The sequence below is a fragment of the Electrona antarctica genome, assembly GCF_951216825.1.
Source record: "Electrona antarctica genome assembly, chromosome: 23".
NCBI lineage: Eukaryota > Metazoa > Chordata > Actinopteri > Myctophiformes > Myctophidae > Electrona > Electrona antarctica.
The window spans coordinates 4450769-4478494 of record NC_136804.1 but is presented as its reverse complement, the minus strand read 5'-3'; the positions used below and the strand labels follow the sequence as shown (position 1 = coordinate 4478494).

Genomic DNA, 27726 nt, shown 5'->3' with positions numbered 1-27726 from the left:
GTCTTCCCTTACAGAATTGTATTGAAGCATTAGAGCAACATTTCGGTCGGGCAGACATTCATGCCTGATGAAGGTTTGAAAGTGAAGACAAGGATTCCGGTCTTTCTCCTACTATTCCAGTTCATTTATCCGACGCACCTGTCCCTCGTAGGTGTGCATAAGGACTTTTTTCTTCTTCTAACCTTTCCTTTAAAAACACTAGTAGCCTATCGGTCATGGAATACATGCAGACTCTTTGGAATCCAACTGGCGACTGAGAACTTTAACCCATGAATATAGAAATAGCAGCCACTCATTGACAGTCAACTTCTGTCTCATCCTGGTATTGTGCATACCTTTTTTACTGACAGGTCCACATTTATCAGCAGGTATGGTGTAGCTGACCTCCTGCAGGGTCCCGTCACTACAGCTTCTAACCCTGCCACCACCACCACCAGCGCGCACAGCAGATCCAAGTCCAGCACGCTCCTAGAAACACACACACACCTTTTGAAAATCTCTCTCTCTCTCTCTCTCATGTGTAGGGTCACAGATCTTCTACTCACCTAATGCCATGGAGGTTCCATTTTTAACGTACTTTCAAAGTGTGTACAGTGTACACTGTTTAAGTCACAGATGCATGGTTTTCATATTGTAAATATCTGAACTTTGGCTAAAGGCTTGTGTTTAATCCAAAACACTCCAAGTCCAACTCCAACCGAAACAGTCTTCCTATTCCTCTTCAAAATAAGAGCCACTTATGTAATGATTAGTTAACACTAGTTTTAAGTCTACTTACAGGACGTATAGTAGATAGAACAGTACGTGACACCAGAGCTAGTAAATGTCTGTACTGGCGGCAGTACGCAAGAGCGGTTGATTTTGTTTGATCTGCCACGCAACATTTATTTTGACCACGCATGCACACTTGCACAGCAGTTATGTGCACCCTGTGTATGTGTAATGTAAAGTGAGTCTTTAGAGACAGTGGTAACTTCATCTTGCCATGTTCCTCATAATGGCACAAACAGTCAGATCTTAAGTCGATAAAATATAGTGCTCTGTACCAACAGATTTAGTGGCTGTGCACAAAACGGTTTTAACATTAGACGATAGTAATATCAAGTGTATTCAAGCAATACAAATAACAGGTGTACCAAGTGATGCGATTTCCATAGATTGTAACTGTGTACACTGTACAGTAAACATTCAATGCAATTATCATGTATTTGTAGAATGATGGCCTGACCGTGCACTCAAAAGGAGGGATGATTAAGGATTCTACCAAAACACCACAATCCCTGGGACATTAATCCGACTGGTTGAGAAGCATTTATTGGAACATGTTTCAAGAAAACTGGTATAATATTTGATCGATAACACTTTATACATAACATTGTTGGCCTAATAGATGCTTTTCTTAATGTTGATCAGAGTCAGGAAGGCAATAGTGATGGGAACACGCTCCCAGAGCGTTATCGATTGTTATTAATTTAGACTTTACATTTAGCCTGAAATATTCACACAGGCATTTATTAGCCAAAGATATATTAACATTAGCAGAAGGGAGTCTCACAAAAAAACTAAAGTATTAGTAGAACATATTATATTCTGTATAGCATGCTGTATTTGTGGTTTTTAGTGTTTATAAATGTAGCAGGAAGAACACCTAACAGGTGTGATGATATAGTATTAACTGTATTCCTGACAGTTATTTCACTGTGTTCATGTTGTTGAGAAGAACCAGCGTGAATGTGTGCTACCGTCATGGTCACATGTCCATTGATGGTTGCATCATGTGACCAGTAACGTTGTAAATACAATACTCTTGAGTCTCTGACAATGTTTATTTATAGTTATATAAACACAAAAGGTTCTGAAATTTGTGCTTGGTAGATTTCTCCAACTGCGCCTTGGTCTGCCCAAGGTCAGCAGATGCAGCACATAACTAATATATTGTATTTAGCCTTTGCTAGGCCTCTGATGGTCATGGGATCCGTATACAATATAAAGTAGTAGCTTTTATGTTGACTAGTGGGAGACAAACAGTACCACTGCTACAGCACTGCAGCAGACGGCAGCCTGGCTGCAGCAGCACTGACTGAATTGAATCCGATTGACTGTGGCTGGCCTTTCTAGGAGATGTTTGTTTTTTGCAGTACTAAAACACTGCACTGATTGGCAGCCAGGCAGGCCAATAAGGAGACAGGCCACCGAGAATAGTCCCACCCCTCCCGCGGTCCACTCTGGGTGTGGTTTTAACAATGCGTCTTGGCAATAACCTGTAGCCTGTTTATTTTCCTTTTGGTAACCCATTTGTTGGCCTCTGTTAAATGAGAATTCCATGCTAGAAGGCTTTTTTACCTTTATTTGTAGTTGTTACGTCCCCACCAAAGAGGTCCAGGTGTTATTTTGTGCAAAAGTGCATTATTGGCTATTTCCCCTAATATAAGCCCTCAATGGGGGTTGGGTTTTTGTGCTAATTCGCTTATTTCCATCAAAATAAGTAGTAAAGTGTGCCGCTTGGGATACTATTAAAAAAATGATTTTTGAGCGATGGAAATAAGCGAATTAGCACAACACCCCAATGTCCCATTCAATTCAATGCAATTCAATTCATTGAGGGCTTATGGTAGGGGAAATAGACAATAATGCGCGTTTGCACAAAATAACAGTTTCCCAGCTAAGGACGACATCGGACAAGATAAAACAAAATGCTCGTAAAGCGCCTAGGACGACATTGCGAGACTCCTTAGTTGCGACCGAAGGTCCTCTAAGATGTCTCGCTTTTGACTTATACCTGTCCAAAGTGTCCATTCAAATTTCAAACTCTAGACAGGTCTGCCCCAAAGTTATTAGTGCAGCCGTGCCCGGCAGCCAGCGAAGACTAGATTTCTCAACAGGCTCACCTGTCCATTCAAACTCTAGACGGGCCTGCCCCAAAGTTATTAGTGCTGCCGCGCCTGGCAGCCGGGGAAAACAAGACTTCTCAAATAATTTTATTTTACAGATGGCAGTCGTGTTGATCTGACCCCCCATGCCAAAGCGCCAGCGCTCGCACAGCAGTTTGCTGTCAACGAGGCGTGTCCTAAACAAACAGTAAAAAGCACATAGACTTGGCTGCCATATGACGTAATCTTCAAAAGCCATGCCATGCAAAACAGGAGGCTTTCCAATGGTAGAAAAGTCAATAAAGTCATTGTAGTCATTGACATTTGGTATATAGACTTTTTTATCGGCCCTAAAATATTGTACATTTATACATTCAAGAATCCAGCTGACCGGCTGTCGGTATTGAGCAATTTCTTTTATAGGGGTTTAAATGTGACCATACCATTGACATCCTATATAAGGCAAAAATGTCAACATTTCATTATGCTTTAAGTAGCATGTGATAACTAGGGGGTTTTCATGATTCTTAATCCATTCCATAGTTTAGTACAAAAAACACTCCTTGAGCTATAAACGACCATTGCACGACCAATGATCACAAATGTGCCGTTTTTAGCCCAAGGAGTGTTTTCTGTGCAAAACTAATGCTTGAAATGGATTCATAATCATGAAAACCCCCTAGTTTGACATGTCACATGCTACATGAAGCATAATGGAAATTTGAAAATCTTGCCTTATATAGGATGTTAATGGTATGGTCACATATAAACCGCGTAAGCGAACGCAGCTCGTACATTTTTTTAAAGTGTTTTTTTAAAGATTTGTTTTAAGTTTTTTTCTTTAAGTTTTTTAAGTTAAGTTTGTGTGTGTGTGTGTGTGTGTGTGTGTTAGGGCATTCACTAAAAAAATCGATTTATCGATTTCATTAACACAAGTCGATTCAGATTAGGAGAAGTCGAAAGTTTTCCCCATATCATATTTTTTGCTCTGTGTGCGTGCGTACAGAATTCAAACTGTAGCATTGATTATTGTCGGACAGAAGTCAATCCTTGGTTTCTGTTGTGTTTGAACAATAATAGCAATTCAAAACAGTTGTCCTCAAAACCACACCTCCAGTCGCTGTCATAAGAACGGGAGGTGCGCTCATGAACACGGCAGCAGAGCCTGTTTGTGCACGGTTGCACGCGCACCTGCAGCCCATCAAGTATAATTTATGCTTCGTCCCGCGATGGTGTCGCGCACGCAGACCTCTGCTCACAACAGTCGCATCTGCGATGCGATGTGAGCTTGGCTTGTATATCAGCTGTTCTCTGTGCGCAACACTGTTGGGAATTGATTACATGAAACAGTCACCCGTGTGCCCAGTCCCCCCCAGCGCGCGGTGTCCCACTATTGACTGGCTGAATTTGAAGTTTGAACTGCGCCGTGTCAGAGAAGTAACAGATAGAAGCGCGCAAACTTTATCCTCAAACGATATCCCCCTCACCTCCATGCTGGAAATAAAACGTCTGGCTTTCCGAGGCTACATCCGTGCTGACGCAATGACTGTCCTGTTTCTGGTTTAGCTTTACGCGCGGGGCACATCATATGAACCTCTCCGTCTCCGGTCAGTGCGGTGTGGGTTGTTGTTTATTTGCATGGCTCAGAAAATAAGTAACAAACTAACATGAGAACGTTATCGAGTTGGAGGGGAAGGAGGAGGAGAAGGTTCACATGGAAGGTAATGCATATTGTATTCTGATGATGTGCCAAACTGCTGCTGGCTGCTGTGATGATAATATATAGACCTATGTCTTCTATATTGTGTTCTGAAGGTCGGCTTCAGAACACTGCCACTAGTGTTAATGTTATATTTTGTATTGTGTACTTCTCGGGCCGCTGTGCTGCTGCTGGCGCTGTGTGCCAATGATGCCCCCTCTCCTGTTGTGTTCTCTTTTCTGGTCTGTGTACCAGTGTGCGACGCACACACTGTTTAGTATTTACTATTATAGTTTTATGTTTTGATAATCAGCGCGTTGCCATATAGATGTTACATACACTGTGCCATATTGGAGAGGCCACTGTGTGCGCAGTGCTTTGTTTGACAGGCTCCGTATTTGAGCGCGCGCACCTCCACCCGCCCCGTCCCGTCCCGTCCGTCCGTCATACAAAACGATAAATTGACTCAACTTCGACTTTACTGTCTGACAAGTCGACTTGGAAAAATCTCAAGTCGTTAATGCCCTAGTGTGTGTGTGTGTGTGTGTGTTTTGTGTGTGATACAGCTGCGCCCTCTGGTGGCGGGCCGGTGGTGTTACAGCGTGACACACACACAGACAGACACACAGACAGACAGTTTAGGCCAGCTTCTATAGTAAGTGCTCACTGCGTTCGCAATCACTGCGTTCGCAACAATTGCCCAATGCCGACAGTCGGTCAGCAAAGGATTTATGAATGTATACAGACAATATTTTAGGCCAATGAAAAAAAGACTATCTCCCTCTTTAAACAAAATAAGCCTGTCGGCTGCCGGACTATTGCCAAGAATGAGCATTGTTACAACAGGAAAAAAAAATGGAACATTGTGTGTGTATGCGCGTGTGTACCTGGACTTTGTCAGGATCTCCAGAGATGCGAAGGTATTGAGGATTATCACCTTCTGTTGGCATCGGACCGATCATCTTCAACTTCACACCTGCTCTCTCCTAGAGAGCGCGCACAAACACACACACACACGCACGCGCACACACACACACACACACACTAAATAAGAGCTGGTTCTCTATCCTACCATTATGAAATGGTAGGATGGAGGGGGGTGGGATGCAAGAACAAACGGTGTGCTCGTATTTCAATAAATGTAAACATCCTAATTTGATTTCAAATTTCTGGATAATATGCATAATATTTTATATTGCACATTCGTCGTGCGTACGTTTTCATGTTGAGTAGCTAGTGCTATTCCTCTGTCCTCATTTGTACAAATAGCACTAAAATAAAACCGGTACTTTGTTGGCACCGTTTATCCTGCGTCATGCACAAACAGAACAATGTCCCGCGAATCAAGTCAGAATTCTATGGGTCCTGGTAGGATAGAAAATTGGTGTTTAGTCTGATTCCTCATTTTCACTTGAACACACATGAACATAACTGTATGCTGGTGGGGCAGAGTGTTGTGTTCATGTTTAAGTGAAAATGAGGAATCAGATCTAAACCCGGACTAAACGCCCATTTTCTATCCTACCAGGACCTCTAGTACTGCTGGTTTTCTATCCTACCAGGACCTCTAGTATACTACTAGTTTTCTATCCTACCAGGACCTCTAGTATACTACTAGTTTTCTATCCTACCAGGACCTCTAGTACTGCTGGTTTTCTATCCTACCAGGACCTCTAGTACTGCTGGTTTTCTATCCTACCAGGACCTCTGGTATACTGCTGGTTATCTATCCTACAAGGACCTCTAGTACTGCTGGTTTTCTATCCTACCAGGACCTCTAGTATACTGCTGGTTTTCTATCCTACCAGGACCTCTAGTACTGCTGGTTTTCTATCCTACCAGGACCTCTAGTACTGCTGGTTTTCTATCCTACCAGTATCCTGGTAGAATTAAAAACTGTATGTTTTTTCAGAAGTGAAGACAGTGTGCGGGACCCTTTTCTTCTCAGAATAAAAAACTGAAAAATGAATTAAATGAGTTACCCGAAGCCGTTTGATGTTGTCTCCGCCCTTTCCCATGACCAGTCCAACCTTACTGGCTGGAATAGACATGACATTTCCTGAATCAACGTCATGGTAACCAGGAGAATTCAGGCAACGATCCACAATCTGAGCCAGCATCCTCTTAGCCTGCCTGCTCACACACAAACACAAATGTAACATCCCATTAGTGGATTGTTATGTTCTGATGGTGACACTGTCCTCAGTGGGTGTTACAATGACGTAGGGCATTCACTAAAAAATCGATTTATCGATTTCATTAACACAAGTCGATTCATATTAGGACAAGTCGAAAGTTGAAAAAAAAAAAAAAAAAGTTTTCCCCATATCATATTTTGTATTGTGTTCTCGGGCCGCTGCGCTGTGCTGCGCGCTGCTGCTGGCGCTGTGTGCCAATGATGCCAACTCTCCTGTTGTGTTATCTTTTATGGTCTGTGTTGAGTGATCCAACTATTGCAACTTCAACGGGGGAGAGAGAGAGAGAGTCGCGTTAGAGAGAGAGAGAGAGAGAGAAAGAGAGAGACGCGTTAGCGAGAGAGAGAGAGAGAGAGAGAGACTCAGAGAGAGAGAGAGAGAGAGAGAGAAGGGCGGTCGCGTTAGCAACAGGCTAAGCTCACAGCATATCGCTACGTTCGTTCTATAAAGGGTAGATCCGCCACCGTTTGGGGGCCTGCTGAGCCCCCAAACGGTAGCGATCTACCCTTTAATAGAACAAACGTACGGGTACATTCGTTGCATGAAGCGTAGATCTGCGAGCTCACAGGCTGGGGCAGCCCTCACTTCCCCCTCCGAGTCAGCGGCCGCATGGTCTAAAGTGCCTGCCCAATTTGAGGCTTTTTTATTCCTTTTCTCTTCCCCGTGGCCGGCGGCCCAACAAACGGTTCGCGACCGGGCCGTGAGCCTCTCCGCGGCCCACGGGGACGCGCGACGCACACACTGTTTAGTATTTACTATTATAGTTTTATGTTTTGATAATCAGCGCTTTGCCATATAGATGATACATACACTGTGCCATATTGGAGAGGCCACTGTGTGTGTGCGCAGTGCTTTGTTTGACATGCTCCGTATATGAGCGCGCGCATGTCAAACCTGTCAGTCTGTCCGTCCGTCACGCCTCGTGAATTCATTCCATGTTGATCTGACCTCATCTGACCTCGTCAAACACTGCCCCGCTGCCACCCTTATATCTCCATATATGGAGCTGACCTGTTCTGACATTCCATATGTTGATCTGACCTCATCAAACTGTACACTCAAGACACTCCATATATGGCCAGACCTCATCAAACCCTGTACAATCAAGACACTCCATATATGGCCAGACCTCATCAAACCCTGTACAATCAAGACACTTCATATATGGCCAGACATCATCAAACCTTGTACAATCAAGGCACTGCCCCCGCTTGCCCTTTAGGGCGAGGTCGCTTCTCGCCCTCAGGGCGTCTTACTGGCATTATAATGACCAAGGTGGTTTATATACGTAATGGAACAGAACAATGACATGAGTAGATGTGGGGAAACCAGTACAAGTGCGAAAAACGGAGCGGAGAGTGCCTGTTTTCGGCCAGCGTGGGAAAGGTCAAGGCCGGGGTGCTGGGCGAGTGCATGGGCGGCCCCAACTGGGAGAAAAAAAAGCAACAGCGAACCAGCTAACCGGGCCCACCAGTGACCACTGCGCAAGAAAGACAGGCAGTTCTGTTTTTCTCGCTTGCACTAGTACCAACTACAAAATAGTATCCTCTACGATACAAAGTCAAACATATGATATGTTGCTGTTTACATAGATATACTTTTGATTATTTAAATTAAAACCAAATTGTGGTGCAGTTACGGTATCATTAGACCCCTAGATAATACATAGCATAGATGGACTAGCGGTGATGTTAGCCTCGGTCCCAGCTGTAGAGCATTCACCCAATGCTCGTTCTGTATGTGCCTCGGCAGCCACGGTAGTTGTGATGGCGTACCACGCATGTGCAAGCCGGCTATTATTATTACACTGCTGTGTTGTGGCTATACTAAGAGTCTATGACTGAGAGCTGTACAGTGTTTTATAAAGTTACCAGTATTCCTTGGTCATTCTACACCAGCCTTACTCATCTGCGAAGAGAAAAGCCTGGTCACAACCTAAAGCAGAGACGGTATCGGCGGAAGTTCGGACCGGAACATCGTCAGATGTATTTCATATTTTTCCGACCAATCACAACACTTGTTTTCATTCATTTGTAAAGCGCCAACGTAATTTCCTTGATCGGTACTTCCACCAAAACCCTGCAACTTCCACCCCCCCCAAAAATGATACCGTCTACAGTGTAGGTCTTGCCCAGCATGGGGTGAGGTGGGAGTAGAGCCAGAAGAGATGGACTGTAGGTAAAGACACTCACTTGATTTGTTCTCGAGTTCCAGTCAGTGAGCATGGCCTCTCCATCAGACCTCTGTCTACACACAGAGACAGAGACAGTTTAGTAGAAGATGAGAAAAATCAACTATACAATATACTGTAATTAAGCAGACAGACTTACAATCAGCGAAATGGATGTAACAGCCCGACTCCAACCGAATCCTTCTGATCCGTTCACCTTTTTTGCCAATTACTGGAGGAGGAGGGGTGGGGAGAGGAGGGGAAGAGGGGAGACAGGAAGAGAAGAACACGTGAGGAGAGGAAGGGTGGGAAGATGAGATGAGGAAAGAGAAGATACGAGGGGATGAGAGAAGAGAATAAAAACAATAGTAAATTAAAGGGATAGACTAAAACATATATCGATTACTCACCCCATGGAGACTTGTATTTTTTTTCCACCGTCACATTCCCAAGCCAATCATTTCCAGCAGGGATTCCCTATGGAGACAAAGAGTCTCCTGTCCGTGTCCTACCGGAAGCACAGCCTCTGCGCAGCCGGTTATCAAATTATTGGCTTAGGAATGTGACTAAAACACAACAAACTCTTTCCTGAAAAGTTTTGGACGTACACCAATGAATCAGCATCACTTAGCTGTATGCTAAAACTGACAAAATGTGTTCATAAAGGGATGGCACTTCAAATCAATATCACGCTTATTTCAAACCTTTGTCTCGATTACGATTATTATTATATATTTTTTTTATAAATTGTGATAATAGCCATCTACGAGCTCACAATGTGTTTCATTGCGATGCGTTGAGCTTGTAGATCTTCCATTTTCACTATTTCCGTATGCCACCATTGTACAACAAGGTATAATGCAGTGTTAGTAATGAAGTGGTTAATCAGACTAATACATTTGAATACAAGTATGTTTTATGATGTCTAGACATTAAAATGTAGTAAATAACTGCTTTTCGATTATTAATTATGAGAAAAGATTATCGGTGACTACAGGTACATCTTTTCAGTTAATTTCCCAGCCCTATGTTCACAGGCCAGTTGTAGTTCAAGCTGCCCAATACTGGTTTTACCAGTTAGTAATTGCCTACAATGATTATCAATGGCCTACAATGATTATCAATGGCCTACAATGACTACTCAACTGAAATGTATGTGGGAACAAATATGGCACTTTAGCATCAAAGACTCGACTCCCGTCCATTCTGAATTAGGCCTGTCACAGTTATTACATAATCAGCTAATAGCAATTATTTGAGATAATCACAATTATTTTTTGCATAATCGTCAATAAGATCTAAAAGCTGTAAGCTTCTAGAAGATCAACAATTTCCACTATTTTGTATTTTTATAAAATAGGGCCGGGACTTTAATGTGTTAATTTTGATAAATTAGTTTTTTCACCGCAGAACATTTCTCACTGGACGAGTTTCAGGCGGACTGATCATACAGGACAGGTGCACCAACGAACCTGCAGTGCATTGCGTGCCGTCAGCAGACAACAACAAACCCAAATTCACCCAAAGGAATCAATCAATCAAGACACCAGTTATATACGGCTATCGTATGGAATGGAATTGTGTGCAATAGTGGAGGGAGAGGTTCCATATGGGGCTAGACCAACGTTAGCCCCCATGCCAGCCACCCCAACGTGTCTCGCATTGAGGACATCGGAGGCTTGATGCGCTGCTGTGAGTTCGCATATCACCACAGCACGAAGCCATCCTCTATGCGAAACAACCACACTCGACCAGATGACCTCACATCTGGCCAATTAACTAAAAATGTTGGTATTGGTAAATCTGTTATGGCTGTTATGTCCTCTGAAACAACAGAGAGATGTTTTCTAATGGTCAGGTTGTTCTGGAGTTGCTGGCCCAACCCTGTGGAATACCTTCCTCAAACTCCCCAGGTAGGTCATTCCACTGTTATTATTGATTGTATTCCTTCGTCTTAGTGCAATGACAACGTACTGTACACCAAAACAGTAAGAGACAACTGGCTACCTGCCTATGACACTATGGTGCTGTGATAGTGAAACAGTGAGACTGGCTGGCACTGTGACCTAGTGAACAGTGAGAGATAACTGGCTAGTGGCTACCTGCCTATGACACTATGGCACTGTGATATAGTGAACAGTGAGAGATAACTGGCTAGTGGCTACCTGCTTATGACACTATGGCACTGTGACATAGTGAACAGTGAGAGATAACTGGCTAGTGGCTACCTGCCTATGACACTATGGCACTGTAGGGTGACCAGATCCCAACTAACCAGATGTGGGACAAAGAGTGTGTTTGTGTGGGACAATGTGGGACACATGCGGGGTTGTGTCTAGCCCGTCTCCGGACCCCCCGGGTTGAGCTCATTTGGACCCCTAACCCATAGGGGTCCAAAGGAGCTCAACCCGGGGGGTCCGGAGACGGGCTAGGTTGTGTCGTGTGCGTGAATTATGTGTATACGAAAACAAAAATAATAACATTTCTATTCCTCAATTATACATTTCTATTCTGCCCCTCACATAGCATATCTATGCTTTGTCATCTGGTTGATTCAGTAGCACATAATAGGACTGATGATAATAACTATAATAGAACTACTATGCAAATAAAAGAAACTTAACAGAAATGCATTTAAATGAACTATTATTGGACAAACAGGACAATAGACCAACCAACCAACCAATACACAATACACCAACCAACCAATACAACTGGACAATACACCAATAAAACAACTGGGAAAAATACACCAACCAACCAACCAACCAATACAACTGGACAATTCACCAACCAACCAACGAACCAACCAACCAACCAACCAATACAACTGGACCAACCAACCAACCAACCAACCAAGGGGCTTTTATTTGATTGTGAAGGCATGAATTAGCCTACAACCAATAAGGAACCAATAAATAAATGTTTACTTTAGTATCCTCCTCCTAACAAAGCCAACTACTGCAAATTATTTTGAAATTATACAGGTAAAATAAATAAAAGATAAAATAAAATAAGATTGGTCAGCATTGGAGGCAACTCATAATAAATTAAATTGTAAACACACTTCTCCACCATAGCAGCACAGCCAGGATATACACTTTGTAGGTGTTTTTAGGTGTTTATGTTGTCCATTACAAGTCTGAAAGTCTCTCAGTTGTGTGGTAAACACTAGTTAGTTCAGCTGCTGTTACCTTTTCTTCTTGTTTTTTTGGTTTTAGTACAAACGTGTCCATGCACCGTGAAGAATCCTTTTGATCAACACGTTGCTTCACATCGTTATTCACCTCCTCCGTGTGTCACTGAGAAACGACTCTAATTACAAATGTCACAGAAGACTCTTTCAATATGCCTTGCACTGCATGGCTTCTTCACCCACGGATAAATAGTTTCCCTGTGCTTGTTGTAACTGCACTTCATTTTCTTCCCCTTTCTCCTCCATGTTTTAGCTAAGACGCTAACTCGTTGTACTGTGTTTCGTGCGTTGTTTTGTTTTGGTGGGTGTTCACTAAACTATCCGCACCGCATTGATTTGATTTCCCCCTCTCTGCCCGGCTGTTTGATTGACAGCCAATCCTACCTACCTACACACACACACACACACACACACACACACACACACACACACAGTCACGGCCCGCCCCCTGGCCCTGTCATGACAGCCTCTGCAGCTCCGCTGCTCTCCCACAGACCCACAGATAAAGCGCACATTTGAAAACCGGAGCCTGTCTATCATAATGCGGGACAACGTCTCAATTTGCGGGACGCATGAAAAGTCATTGAAATGCGGGACAATCCCGCACAAATCGGGACATCTGGTCACCCTATGGCACTGTGATATAGTGAACAGTGAGACAACTGGATAGTGGCTACCTGCCTATGACACTATGGCACTGTGATATAGTGAACAGTGAGAGATAACTGGCTAGTGGCTACCTGCCTATGACACTATGTGAGGTCAGAAGTCATTACTTACTGAATCCCACCAGCCTGTCAGGGACTTTGTATTCTTCCGTCATTTCCATTACCCTGAGAGAGAGAGAGAGAGAGAGAGAGGCATGTAATAAAAGTAATTTACTGACATAGTGTGTGTTATGATATTAGCCCATGCACAGTACATCTTAGTCTATGTACTTGAACTTGAGATACAGTGTACTTGATATGTATTGTGTACTGCCTGTACTGTAGCATACTTTATAGATAGGCTACGAGAGACATCTAGTCAGGCAGCAAGGTCAGCCTTGCTGCAGTAGGCACGTTCTTCTGTCTCATATCTTATTGTCACGTCATTATGATCCAGCACTATATATGTTTCCTGTTTGTGTAATAAACCTTGTGAACCTTAGCGTGATACTGTCTCGTGTCTTGTTAATTTGTTCTCCCGGGTACCCGCCGCAGTCGCCGTACCAAAGGAATACTTCAACTGGATTGTCACACACCACCCAGCCTGCACACACTACCTGTCTGTCAGAACCAGACGAGGGTCCAGTACTTAGATATTACAACAGTGTGTAGTAAAATTAATTTACTGACAGAGCAAATAAATTCAACCCCTGGCAGAAAAAAATAACACAATTGACATTCAGTTCTCTAGTTATTGAAAATAGCATGCCAAAATGGACAGCTAAATAAACGAGGCGAGAAAACATTTCTCTTTATATTCTTCCAAATCCAATAGCACAGAAGTCAACGGTGAATGACGTGATCTCCTGTTTCCCTTTATGACTGAGGATTAAATGGTGACTCATATGTTAGCAAAGAGCGCCATCTAGCGTAACAGCTAAAAACACACAACAGGCGTCCAAAGCAGCTTTGGCGGTGTGGGCTTTGGGATCAACAGACGTCCAAAGACGTCTTTGGCAATGAATGAGTTGTTAATTTGCAACAATCCTTCAGACTGCAAACTTTGTGCAGGACTACATACAGTGAACACTTACCTCTGGTGGTCTATGGCTGCAAGCCGGTGAGCTACAATGAGTGAGAAACAGAAAACAGATATATGCATCTTCTCCAGTTCATATAAAACACCAACAAAACTAATCCTAATTACAGTGGTGTAAAGTAACTAAGTACATTTACTTAAGTACTATACTTAAGTACAATTTTGAGATATTTGTACTTTACTTGTGTATGTCAAATTTTCAGTACTTTTACTTTTACTTCTACTCCACTACATTTCAGAGCCCACAATTGTACTTTTACTCCGCTACAATCATTTGAAAACTTTAGTTACTAGTTTCTTTGGAGATTCAAAAACATAGATGGAGAGAGACCCACACTCATCAAAAACAAAGCGTGCGGGTCATCAACGTCTACTGCATTGTTGCCAACGCACCTGCAACAAACCGGCTTTGCAGAAGTCTTCTCTTCATGATTAGAAAACATACATTATCCACTTCAACCCTGTACAACCCTATGCATTTCGGGCATTTGAAAATATTTTCAACACATTTTGGACACTTTTTGAACTTGTGAAATGGGACATTCTGCAATATGAGTACTTTTATTTATTTTACTTTAACTACATTTTGATGCAGATACTTTTGTACTTTTACTTGAGTAGATTTTGAATATGGGACTTCTACATTGCCCAAAATAGGGACACAAAGTTCATGTTGGTTAACACCCCGAGCGGCATAAACGGAGGTCTCCATCCTATCAAATAATCCCACCTGTCGCCCAGGACGGAGATTCATCACAGGACGGAACATTAATCATATCATAACCGAGTGCACCGCTGATGATTCTTCCTGCCTGATGACTACAAAACAATACTACAACATGACGTAACGATATCATCCTGATGACTACAAAACAATACTACAACATGACGTAACGATATCATCCTGATGACTACAAAACAATACTACAACATGACGTAACGATATCATCCTGATGACTACAAAACAATACTACAACATGACGTAACGATATCATCCTGATGACTACAAAACAATACTACAACATGACGTAACGATATCATCATGATGTCTACAAAACAATACTACAACATGACGTAACTATAGCATCCTGATGACTACAAAACAATACTACAACATGACGTAACAATATCATCCTGATGACTACAAAATGACGTAACGATACCATCCTGATGACTACAAAACAATACTACAACATGACGTAACGATATCATCCTGATGACTACAAAACAATACTACAACATGACGTAACGATATCATCCTGATGACTACAAAACAATACTACAACATGACGTAACGATATCATCCTGATGACTACAAAACAATACTACAACATGACGTAACGATATCATCCGCTCCAGACCGGTTCACACGGCAATTTTGTAACAGGCTTTCCTCCGAGGTGGAAGACCTGGTGACGCGAGATTACATCCAAGATGGTGCCTTGTGCACCTTGAAATTAGCCCTGAAGCAACACATGGCTGGTCGTCCTGATTTAATGGTTACAAATAGTGGGGGAAAGCTTACGCTGAGAAAAGCAGATCAACAAGTGTGTCACGTTGTCAACTTGTCGTTTGGCTATTTTCCTGCAATAACTTTCCCCCCAAATAAAACGAATTATGTGGTTAAAGAATATACCTGAGCCAGAGGCGGGGCTAACAGACACAGCAGGTACCACTCTGATGGGATTGGCTCCTCCTCCTTCTCCACCCATAGAGCCGCCGGCTGGGTTTGCCGTCGGCATTACAGGCAGGTATTGCTCGCAGGCATCGATAACAGCAACTATATTGAGAAATTTCGATGCTGCTAGTAGGCCCTAGACCAAATAAACAAAAGGTTTGTTCAACCATTAAAGCAGCAATGCAACTTTTTTTTTACTGTACTGTATATATTATGTCCCACAAAAAAATGCGTAAGCAATAACAATCATCGTGTACGTGTGTATTGTAGTGAATTTATGGGGAAGATCTAGGGAGGCGCATGTCCACGTCTGCTTATAGTGTATACTGTCAGTGTAATTAGTGTAATAGTGTAAACGTGTAATAGTGTAATAAGTGTAATAGTGGTATAGTGTATTAAGGGTAATAGTGTAATATGGGTAATAGTGTAATTGCAACTGTAGGTCACAGGTTACTATGAAAAACTGCAAAACCTGCCAGTCCGTCCGTCAGTCACGCCACCATATATGGCCATCAGACCATTATGCCTCATGACACGTCACGCCACCATATATGGTAAATGCTCCATATATTGCCATCTCCATATTATGAAGATCATGACACTGACAAACAATGGATAGCCATACATGGAAAAGACTGGATCACCAGCTAGATCTGCATATATGGAGCTGGCCAGGAACTCTACATCTGACCTCAAACCCTTAGATCTCCATATATGGAGCCTACTTGTTCTGAAATTCCATATGTTGATCCTTCCCCACCCGCCCTTCCTCTTTGATGTCTCCCTTTTGACTGATACCCGTCCATTCAAACTCTAGGCGGGCCCGCCCCAAAATTATTAGTGCAGCCGCGCCCAGCAGCTGGCGAAAATTAGAGTTCTCAACATGCCAGAAAATTAAGGTTCGGCCCTACCTGGGCCCTCATCAAACCCTGTAAGCTCAAGACACTGCCCCCGCTGCCACCCTTAAAGATGGAGTGCCATGATTTTACCCCAACCCTAAAACATGATCATCAGGTATTATAGTTTGTTTAAAGTATTTGTTAAAATGTCATTTTTATGTGGACACGCCCACCAGTTCATTAAGGATGCCTGGTTTGCCTGGTGGGTGGTGATGGGTGGTGATCCAGCTGAACTGAAGCCGCTCCCACAGCTGTTGTATGATAAAGGGGAAGGGATGATATTACCATCACTGTTTTTTTCATTGGCACGTTTAGGTTTCAGCCTCCATGAAGACACCCTAATTACATAGGGAAGACATCATTGCACATAACTACACCAAGGGGTCTAATGACATACTGTCACCTCATAAACACATGAAAAAACTGGGAAAAAATACAGACTGCCGTATCGTCATATGGAATGAATTCTGTACTGGCCATATGGAGAATATATATGGAGTCTTGTGTACAGGGCTTGATGAGGTCATAGGCCAGTCATGCTAAAATAGTGTGACCCAAAAGAACTTGCAAAAGTAATCGTTCAAGATTTTTGAGTGGTGTAAACCACTCCTACAACTGGCTTTGTTAGTCTGTCTGTGCTAAAAAAATGAGCATGGTTGCTATGTTCACCCAGTTCACCCGGGTGTGATTTCATTACGTCAGACAGGCTATATAAGACCTTACACCACTCAGTTCACACGGGTGTGATTTTTTAAGATCCTTAGGGTTATCCAAATAACATAAAAAATATGTTATAAGTACCATAATACAAAGTACCATAATAAACCTATAAGGCAAGGAAATAATTTAATTTAATTATGCTTTAAGAAGCATGTAATGTGTCAAACTAGGGGGGTTTCATGATTCTGAATCCATTCCAAACATTAGTTTTGCACGAAACACACTAAAATATAGAATATCAGAACAACTCCATATATGGAGATCTAAGGGTGGCAGCGGGGGAAGTGTCTTGAGTATACAGGGTTTGATGAGGGCCCAGGTAGGGCTGGGCCTTAATTTTCGGGCATATATGATCATGTGACTGACACAGACTGACAGGTTTTGCAGGTTACTACACTATTGCCCTTATTACACCATTACACTATGTTACTATTATACTATTACACTAAGTACATTATTACACTAATTACAGTATTCTACACTATTACACTTATGTATTACCTTCTTTTTTATTTAATATACCAGTAGGCTACTAAAATAATGAATTAGTGAATTCGCATTAACTGGTATAACTTATAAAGCACAGCCCCAGACAAACATGGCAACCTCAGTTGCCAGGCAGACCTCTGGAGCTTTTTGATTGGGTAGTGGAAAAAGCCTCACGTGATTGGCTCTCAGACATCATGTAATTTTTGGCAGTAATTTTTTGGGGAACAAAAAAACATCTTGCATCTGTAAAAGCATGTTTTTTCAAACACACAAAAAAAAGAGCTACAAACAAGTTATGTTTTACAAGTGCACACATTACAAAATGTACGAATACTTTTTTCTTTCGAATACAAACTAAACCTAAACTACATAGTGCCGCTTTAAGACCCGAGACTGAGATTCAAAAACACAATAGTTTCATGATGGAAATACATTACCTTAACATTTTCTGACGTTATGGATACTCTTGATGAGTATCCATAACAAACCAATGCGTTCAGCATTTCAGGGTCAATTAGACCAGTTAATTTGATCTTTTTAGGTGAGATCTTTGCTTTCTTGAACATATTCTGTGAAAGTTGAAAAGATGAATGGTTGGCGTATAGTGATCATGACTTAGGCCTTTCTTATATACATTGTGTCAACAATTAAATGATATCACATGATGTTTGGCTCACGTGAAATCCATGGTCAATAAATGTGTATTTACATTAAAATATGAGCTGAATGAAGACAGGAGCCGCCGGTGACAGGGCAGCTCTGTGCCTCCACAGCACAATATCACATCGCACGAATTCGAGTCGAGCCGCATCATGTTCATCCCCTCCAATACCATGGCGGCATGTTTGGGGTCGTGGAATATTTTGGCCATTTCAGCCAAGCCTGCAGAACAGTAGGAGGGGATGAAAGAAAATGTCACATATAGCAATGATCGTTTACTTGTTATCTATTTTTGAAAAATCGTGAAAATATGGCTCAAATCTTTGAATATATATTCTTTCAGAGCGAGCGTTTTTAACTCAAATCTTTGAATATATATTCTTTCAGAGCGAGCGATTTTAACTCAAATTTTGAATATATATTCTTTCAGAGCGAGCGTTTTTAACTCAAATCTTGAGTTAAAATCTTCAAGTCTGCAGGGTCCCTGGAACAACATATTTTCAGATGGGGGTCGGCGGCCAATTACATATAATTCTAGGGGTCCTTGACATTAAATAGTTTGAGAATCACTGACATAGAAACATGTTTTTTTCAGAAAACTGTCAGGATTTGTAGAATTGTCCTCAGGTCTACATAAATGAGTTAAAGGGAAACTTCACCCTTTTTGCAAAAAAGGGTGTTATGATGTTATGTTGTTATTTTAATGACGTTTAGATGTAGAACACTTTCCTGGGGGTCTTTATGTGTGTAATATGTGGTTTTAGAGATTTTAGCAGTGAGCCCAGTGTCTCTGATGTCATGGACACTGGGCTCACTTACCCGATTCACAACACGTGAAGGAACATTCCGACATATAGAATCCAACCTGCAACTGCTCCTGGCGGAAGGTTCTGTCATATAAGCTTTATTATTGATATCAAAACGGATCGCCGATTTCTTTTTTTTTCTTTTTTGCTTGGCCTTTCCTTCTGCAGCGATCCTAGGCCGGTTTCGCGCATGCGCAGTGCCGTTCACCTCCCTTTATACAGGCTGACTAAAAAGCTGAATAACTCAAAATCTACGGAGCTCTCCATGGTTTAGATATAACGCGCGATGTTCGGAGGTCATCTAAGATCATCTAAGATGATCTAAGATGGCCGCCCAAACTGGATGTGCATCCAGCGTGCAACACAGTAAAACGACCGGCAGTCCGGCTCAGCAGTCTAGCGTTGGCTCTGCCGTCCACCAGGCAGCAGTGTTTGTGTTACTTCCTGGACTACATGTCTCAGTAAGACAGCCCTCCCCCTATCCACAAGGAGGAGCAGTGCACCAAAACATTATGGAAATTGTACTCCTGGAAGGAAGTGAGCCCAGTGTCCATGACATCAGAGACACTGGGCTCACTGCTAAAAACAGTGAAATCCCATTAAACATTATTTAACCCGCCGCAACCCGCCTCGCCAATAAAGTTAGGATGTCTTGACTCGGCTCAGCCGATGCTGCGTCGTACGGCGGTGTCTGTTTTCGGCACACAACACCGCTGTACCACATAGTAAATCTCGCAGAACATGCACACATCGACATACATTGCCTGCCAGGCTTTAAGGCTTAACAATATCATCACTGGTTGGTTTATTATTGTTTTCAGAACGTTGTTGTTACAATTTAGGCATTTAGCAGACGCTCTTAATCCAGAGCGATTTACATCAAGCAATAACAAAAGCATGGCATACATCACATATATAAAAAGTAGTTATCATGAATAATGCGTAAACTAAGAACATAACAGTGGAGTATCTATGTAAACTATACATACTATACTATATTATATATTATACATGTGTACTATAAAGTGCTATGACTACATAAAATGCAATTCTAGTGCCGTCTACGTAACAAGCTATAAGTCTGTTTAAAATACTATCTAAGTCTACATGAAGTGCTATCTAAGGGGTTAGGCTAGGGCAAGTGCTACGGGCCATGGTGGAGTCTGAAGAGGTGGGTTTTCAGACTACGGCGGAAGATTGGGAGTGAGGCTGCAGTTCTGACTGTGATGGGAAGTGCATTCCATAGTTTTGGAGCCAGAAGGGAGAAGAGTTTGGGACGTGTGGAGCGTATTAGTGAAGGTACCTCCAGCTTCCCTGCGTTGGCTGATCTGAGTGCGTGGGAGGGTTTGTAGGGTACGATCATACTTGTGAGATATGGGGGGGGCATGCCTTTGGTTGCTTTGAATGCCAGCATCATTGTATTCTGTGCGGGCAGCGACCGGGAGCCAATGGAGGGAGCGGAGAAGGGGGGAGACGTGTGAGAATTTTGGCTGGTTGAAGACCAAGCGAGCTGCGGCATTTTGGATCAGTTGGAGGGGCTTAAGTGCACATGCCGGTAGGCCAGAAAGGAGGGAGTTACAATAGTCAAGTTTTGACAAGACTGTTGTCTGGATTAGGAGCTGGGCTGACTCCTGGGTGAGGAACGGTCTAATTCGTCGTATGTTATAGAGTGTAAACCTACAGGATCGCGTTACAGCTGTGATGTGTGTTTTGAACGAGAGCTGACTGTCCAGGACAACACCAAGGTTCCTGGCTGTCGGGACAGACTTTACCAGGGCGTTGTCTACGGAGATAGTTAGCTCCCGCATAGGGCAGGACTTAGCTGGGTTGTTTAATGGTTGCCAGACATTCAACACTCATCTCACGCTGATAATAAGCGCCATGGAATATTTTGACTTTCCCATTAGTGTGGCTTGGCACCAAAACATTTAAATGGTGAAATAAAGATTTGACCACTTAATGATTTAACAACTGCAGGGGGTACATTAACCCATTTAGACGTGAGGTCGATTCTACAAATGTCTTCTAAATCCTGAGTTTTCTGAAAAAACTATGTTTCTATATCAGTGGTTCTGAAACTACTTCATGTCAAGGACCCCAAAAATGATATGAATTTGACCGCCGACCCCCATCTCAAAATATGTTGTTCCAGGGACTCCCCAGAAACAAAGATTTGTCATTTCCACGATTATTCAAAAATAGCAGATCTACAAGCTCATAGTGTGACACTCTGTGCCGTGCTATGATATGATATGAGCTTGTAGATCTGCTATTTTTCAAACGCTAAAGCATAACCAAAAGGGGTTCCCTTTCAGAACAGCCGATTCGACCGTTATCACACCTTTCAACAGGGTTAGTATGGCCGTTATCACACCTTTCTGAACAAAGCCTGGTCAAGGACCTGTCCACCCCCTGGTGGACAGGTCATTTCCAACTATTGTGGGTGCATGGAAACTAGGGACTACTAATATATACTATTCTCTGCCTATCGGGACGTAACTCGGACGGCGCCGAGTCGGGTCTGGTGGCCTTCGCAACGCTCGGCAAGGCGACTCGCTCGGCGGTGCCTCACGGCCACCAGACACGGCGCGCCTCCGTCAGGACATCAGTGACATCAGTGACATCATCACCCGTCACAATAGGTGATAATGACATACTGAGACAGTGAGTATGCCAGTATGGCCATACTGGCCCTATTGAAAGGTGTGATAACGGCCATACTGGCCCTATTGGAAGGTGTGATAACGGTCGCATGGGGTGTTCAGAATGGGTTAACAGATCAACAGTCGCACAGGACGCCTAGTGGATTTTATGGCAAACATTTTGTCTCCAGTTCTTCACGTGTCACTCACCTGCCCTTGCGTGCAAACTCGATGGACCAAAAAAGATCAAATTAACTGGTCTGATTGACTCTGTGGCGTTTCTGGTCCCTGTGGTCAGTCTGAAGGACGCCTGCACCAGCTCCTGAGTGTTTAGAAGAATTAGAACACTTTCCTGGGGTCTTTGTGTGTGTAATAGGCTATGTGCTTTTAGATATTTTAGCAGAACACTGGGCTCACTTCCTTCCTGGACTACACTTTCCATAATTCTTTGGTACACTCCTCCTCCTTGTGGATAGGGGGGGGGGGGGGGGGGGCTGTCTTACTGAGACAACATGTAGTCCAGGTAGTAAGTGAGCGCAGTGTCCATCTGCTAAAACCTAAAAAAATATATATATATATATATATATATATATATATATATATATATATATATATATATATATTTTTTTTTTAGAACACAAACAATATAGATATATATTTTTTTTTAAGACCTGGAACGCATCCGTGTCATCTTGTAACTCAAATCTTTGCTTCCCTGGAAGAAAATATTTTGAGATGGCGGCTAAATACATAATTTTGGCATGAAAAGGTTTGAGAACCACTGACAGAAATCCGGATCTCATCTCTAAATGGGTTTTGACTGGGAAAGCATCTGTGTCATTTTAGATTTTAACCATTTTAACCATACAATTTTATAATGTGGCAAATAAATATGAAAGAATAATACTAGCTAAAAAAAACACAGCCCTCACCTTTCTCTTGGCGTTGCCGGTGTAATGTACTTGCCACGCCTGTCCAAGGCCGCTACTACGTTGAGGTCAGAGTCGTCGTCGACAGGAAGAACCACGTGTTGAGTCCGATAACGTCAACAGAACCGGAGCAGACTTCATGGGACACACCAGAAACAAAAAATGTTATAAGGACTCTTCAGTTTAGAATTAGGCCACGGACCCCCATAAGTTAGTGTGCACAAATGGTATCAAATGCACTCAATAATGGTAAATATGGTTCCATCAAGTGTTCCACCAGTAAGATTCCCTGAGGGAGAGAAGCGACCTCGCCCTAAAAGGGAGAGGTTGCGTGCACGCATCCGCCTGGGTGACGGCAGACTGCTGGGTGAGTGCTGGCGCTTTCGCATGGGGGGTCAGATCAACACATGGAATGAATTCTGTACTGGCCATATATGGAGTGTACCTTGTGTACAGGGTTTGATTAGGTCAGATCAACATATGGAATGTCGGAACAGGTCAGCTCCATATATGGAGATCTAAGGGTTTGAGGTAAGATGTAGAGTTGCTGGCCGGCTCCATATTAGTGGTGCATTCAATTAATCGATATGGCAATATATTGATTGAACATCCAGACGATAGGTGAATCGATCGAGAGGCTGCTGTATGGATACGGCAATAAGCGGCATGAATTATCTGGGTGACGCAGTGTTGACAAACATACCTCTGTTTTATGTTATCAAAGCCACCCGTGCAGGTTGCAATGCACTCCCTTCCCAGACCCCTTGTTAGCAATTAGCCGGGGAGCCACAGGCCCAAAAGCTCAACGGTTAAGGATTAACCTGTGATGTCATGCCGTACTTTTTATTTGTGTTTTTTCTATTAATTTGGTCATTAAGGTCCACAGAATGAGAGGTCTGCTCTGCCGGAAACAATGCGAAAACAAGTTATGGCCATTTTTGTATACCACACCATAGACAACCAATATAAGGCAACATTTTCCAAATTCCATCATGCTTTAAGTAGCATGTGACAATTGTGACATGTCAAACTAGGGTGTTTTCATGCTTCTGAATCCATTCCAAGCAATAATTTTGCAAGAACAAAACTACTTGGCCTAAATTCGGCCATAGCCACTTGCCAAAATGTGCCCAAATGAGCTGACCTCATCACATTTGTGCTGACCTCATCACATTTGTCATTACAGCTATGGCCGTTTTTAGGTCAAGGAGTGTTTTTCGCGCAAAACTAATGCTTGGAATGGATTCAGAATCATGAAAACCCTCTAGTTTGACATGTCACATTGCCTCTCATTCTGTGGACCTTAATGACCAAATGAATAGAAAAAATCACACCTGTGTGAAGTGAGTGGTGCAACTCCGTGTGGGTTTTCTTTTGGGGGGGGTGGGGGGTTTCCAGATAAACAGGAATGCACCCAGGGTGCCGGGCCGGTTCCGGCGAGACGCCCCACGTCCGAAACGGTAGAGAAATGACAGAGTTACCATGTGGGGGAGTTCCAGACCCCGGTTCCGGCGTGCCGCCCCGCGTCCAAAAAGGGTTGAGAAATGACAGTTACCGTGCGGCAGTCCCTTTACTGTACCCTCTACTGTACTGTACTGTAAGCATCATACAGTTAATATGTGCGTGTGTGTTTGTGTGTGCGTTAGGTTGCGCACAGGTGGTGAAAAACAACCATGTTGTTTTCGTGCTCATACCCAGCCAGCCAGCCACCCAGCTACCCAGCCACCCACATAGCTCCGTAAGGGAGTGGTTGCACCACTCAAAAACACAAATAAAAAGTATGGAATGACATCACAGGTTCTGTCCAATTTTGGGCCTGTGGCTCCCCGGCTAAATAGGATGTTTAGACATTTTATTTTAATTTAAAGAGCTCTGTGGGCCTGAAAGCGTTTTATTGTATTTGTGCAACATGGTCATTGTTTTGAATAAACGTATAATCGATATATATCACTCACCTGCCCTGGCACGCAGACCTGATGGACTTGTTAGCTGTGGTGTTACTGGTCCCTGTGGTCACTCTGAAGGACGCCACTAGCTCCTGGGTATGTATGTTCAGCACTACGATCTGTGAAACTACAGGACAATAACTCACTCCACGTCATTGGAATTATTTAATGGGCGAGTACAAACGGAGCATTTATCACATTTATGCCGCGCATGTTTCATTTTTACCAGGAGCGGGTGCAACCGATCTATGGCTCCTGTATGTGGAATACTGTACCAACTGTATGTAACAACAGAGACAGTCTAGGGCTAAGTCGGGACATGATGCAGGTGTGTACCAATTTCCATACATGTAGGTGAAACCTAGCCCCTCTCGGAACCCTCGTAAAAGGTTTCTGACATTTGGATGTTTAACTTTTACGGAGGGTTCCTTCTCAGTTGTCGCCCGCAACATGGCGATTCTGGGATACACACAGACTTGGCCTCGCATATGTCCATGCTGCGCTATTTGAGTGATGGTTATATGTCTCTAAAGAAGCATATATCGGCAATAGGAGACAACGGAGACAACGGAAACCTCAGCGAACAGCGCAGAAGCCGTTAAGTCTTTTTAATCTTTGTTAGACCGTTTTGGCAGCTCTGAAAAACATCCTGCATGTATGCGGTCGGCCAATCAGAGGCAGTAACTAGGACGTGCAGCTAGCCAGGGAGGCGGGATATGGGAAGTGAGGAAGAGGGAATTTCAGAGCTGCCAAAACGGTCTAACAAAGATTAAAAATACTTAACGGCTTCTGCGCCGTTCGCTGAGGTTTCCGTTGTCTCCGTTGTCTCCTATTGCTGATATATGCTTCTTTAGAGACGTATAACCATCACTCAAATAGCGCAGCAAGGACATATGCGAGGCCAAGTCCGTGTGTATCCCAGAATCGCCATGTTGCGGGCGACAACTGAGAAGGGACCCTCCGTAAAAGGTAAACATCCAAATGTCAGAAACCTTTTACGAGGGTTCCAAGAGGGGCTAGGTGAAACCATATTGTGGGGCTTCAAGCACAAACTTTTGTAGGAGGCACTATTGAGCCATTAGGCAACGCCCTCAATTTTACGATAAAATACGTAATCTTTCGCCTCTTGGGATGTGTGCAAAGTTTCACAACTTTTCACGTACATTTAGTACCTCAAAAACGTGATTAATTCAGGGGAATAAAGAATAATAATCATTGTGATTTCAATAGGGCTTTGCACTACTGTGCAGTGCTCGGGCCCTACAAGTGTATTGCATCACTTAACCCTACTGAATATACACAAAATAGCTACGTGTCACAATGTGAGCTTGTAGATCTGCTATAAAAAAACTCTAAACATTTTAACACCACAAACCATGTAGGAGGTCCCTGGCACAAAATCTGTTAAGATGGGGGTCCCTGGCCAAATACATATCAACCTGGGGCTGGCTGGGGGTCCTTGACATGAAAAATAATTGAGAACCACTGCTATAGCCTACCAGGAAAACAAACCAGCTCAATAACAATGGTGTTCTGAAATATAGCCTGTAGAGACCAGAGCCAACACACATTGATTAAGTTAATATTATACAGGCTATATGACCGTTAACAGATAGGCCTACTACTGTACAGACAGTTTGGTTTCATGTCTTAATCTGTGTCCTAAATAAAATAGACACTTTGGCTATCAGCCTGTGTGGCCACTTTCTTGTTTTTTCAAGATTCCCTCTATACTGTACAGACTAGTGACGTAAATAAATCAAATGAAAAAAGATAGACCTACCAGCTAGCAATAATCATCAAATCACATCAAACTTATGTTTTATGGAGGAATTACACATCCTGTAATTTAGCAGAAATTAGCTCATAACATATGTACATTGGATTTTTATGAAACAAACTATTTGCAGACAGAAAGAAAGGATAATTCAAGCTTTCCTTACAGTTGCACTTGCAATGATGGTGAGTAGGCTACAAAACAATGATGACGTCTATAAACACAGACACTCTAAGTAAACAAACGTAATATATGGATATCATTTATGTAAACATGATTAAAACAATGTTCATCAACTGAAGTAGCCGCCCTACATCACAACACAGCATTACACAACAGACAACACTAGACTGCACACAACTCATGTTGTCAAACGACGAACAGAATAAACAGTGATCCACAACTTTGTGACTTTTGTCCAACAATAACGTAGGAGAACAGCCAGATAAAGAATAAATAATATAAAGGTTAACTCACTCACGTCGCTCGCTCGCTGAACTGCAGCAGAAAAGACACGGGTGCTATGATAATGAGTTAAAAAACAATTGCACGTGTGCATGTTATTAGTAGCCTATAGATGTAGATGATTCACTCCACCAGTAGATGGAGCCATTGATCTACTGCTCCCAGAAGGGAATGAACACACAAGTCCTTTCCTATACTCTCTCTCTATAAAGACTATATTAAAGGCTTTCAGTACATATTTACAAAACATTAAAATACATTATGAAGATTTTAAAATTACCAAAATATTATATTAATCAATATGTGTTTATGCAGGGCTCCTCAACTTAAGATGGCTCAGGGGCCAATCATTAAAATTCCAAAAGTCCAATTAAGGGCTGCAAGCTAAAATGTCAATATTATTTTGAAACGTGTACAAATGTATTTTGTAACAGACCACACGACTAGTCTAAAAATGAAGGAAACCAAGTAAAAAGCCACATTTAAATCTATAAGGCCAATTAATTACTGGGTTAGTAGTACACACACTGCATGTGTCGTTTAAACGCAGACGTGGTCAGTCTGCTAACCGCCTGGGACCGATCTATGGCTGTGTAATTGGAATACATGCATGTATTACATGTATGCATGTAAGATGATATCACAGACATTCTTGAGCTACAGTATTAACACAATTGGGAAGGTGATTATTAGGAAAGCAACACAATAGTGCCACACAATATTGGTGGCTGCTATAGGAGAGTCACAGAAAAAGTGAAATCAATAGCCACTTGTCCAACGGACAAGTACAATTTTAATGTAGGCCTACTTGTCCGGAAAGATGTATTACTTGTCCCGGA

General features: G+C 42.6%; 1 protein-coding gene across 2 annotated transcripts in view; it reads right to left on the bottom strand.

The window, feature by feature from the left end:
* Window positions 1-26921, bottom strand: part of LOC306916821 (uncharacterized protein) — a 42950-nt gene extending 16029 nt beyond the window's left edge. Inside the window, exons 1-13 of one of the 2 annotated variants that reach the window (XM_079494861.1) lie at window positions 26900-26921; window positions 24655-24772; window positions 22703-22834; window positions 21981-22092; window positions 18372-18544; window positions 15513-15690; window positions 13872-13902; window positions 12911-12963; window positions 9095-9166; window positions 8957-9011; window positions 6552-6702; window positions 5457-5555; window positions 336-468 (exon numbers count right to left, since the gene is read on the bottom strand). In XM_079494861.1, coding sequence (XP_079350987.1) covers window positions 336-468; window positions 5457-5555; window positions 6552-6702; window positions 8957-9011; window positions 9095-9166; window positions 12911-12963; window positions 13872-13902; window positions 15513-15690; window positions 18372-18533 — 934 coding nt within the window. In that variant the 5' untranslated portion in view covers window positions 18534-18544; window positions 21981-22092; window positions 22703-22834; window positions 24655-24772; window positions 26900-26921. The remainder of the gene's footprint in view (window positions 1-335; window positions 469-5456; window positions 5556-6551; window positions 6703-8956; window positions 9012-9094; window positions 9167-12910; window positions 12964-13871; window positions 13903-15512; window positions 15691-18371; window positions 18545-21980; window positions 22093-22702; window positions 22835-24654; window positions 24773-26899) is intronic. The other variant, XM_079494862.1, reaches the window with a different exon arrangement.
* Between the last annotated feature and the right edge of the window lie 805 nt (window positions 26922-27726).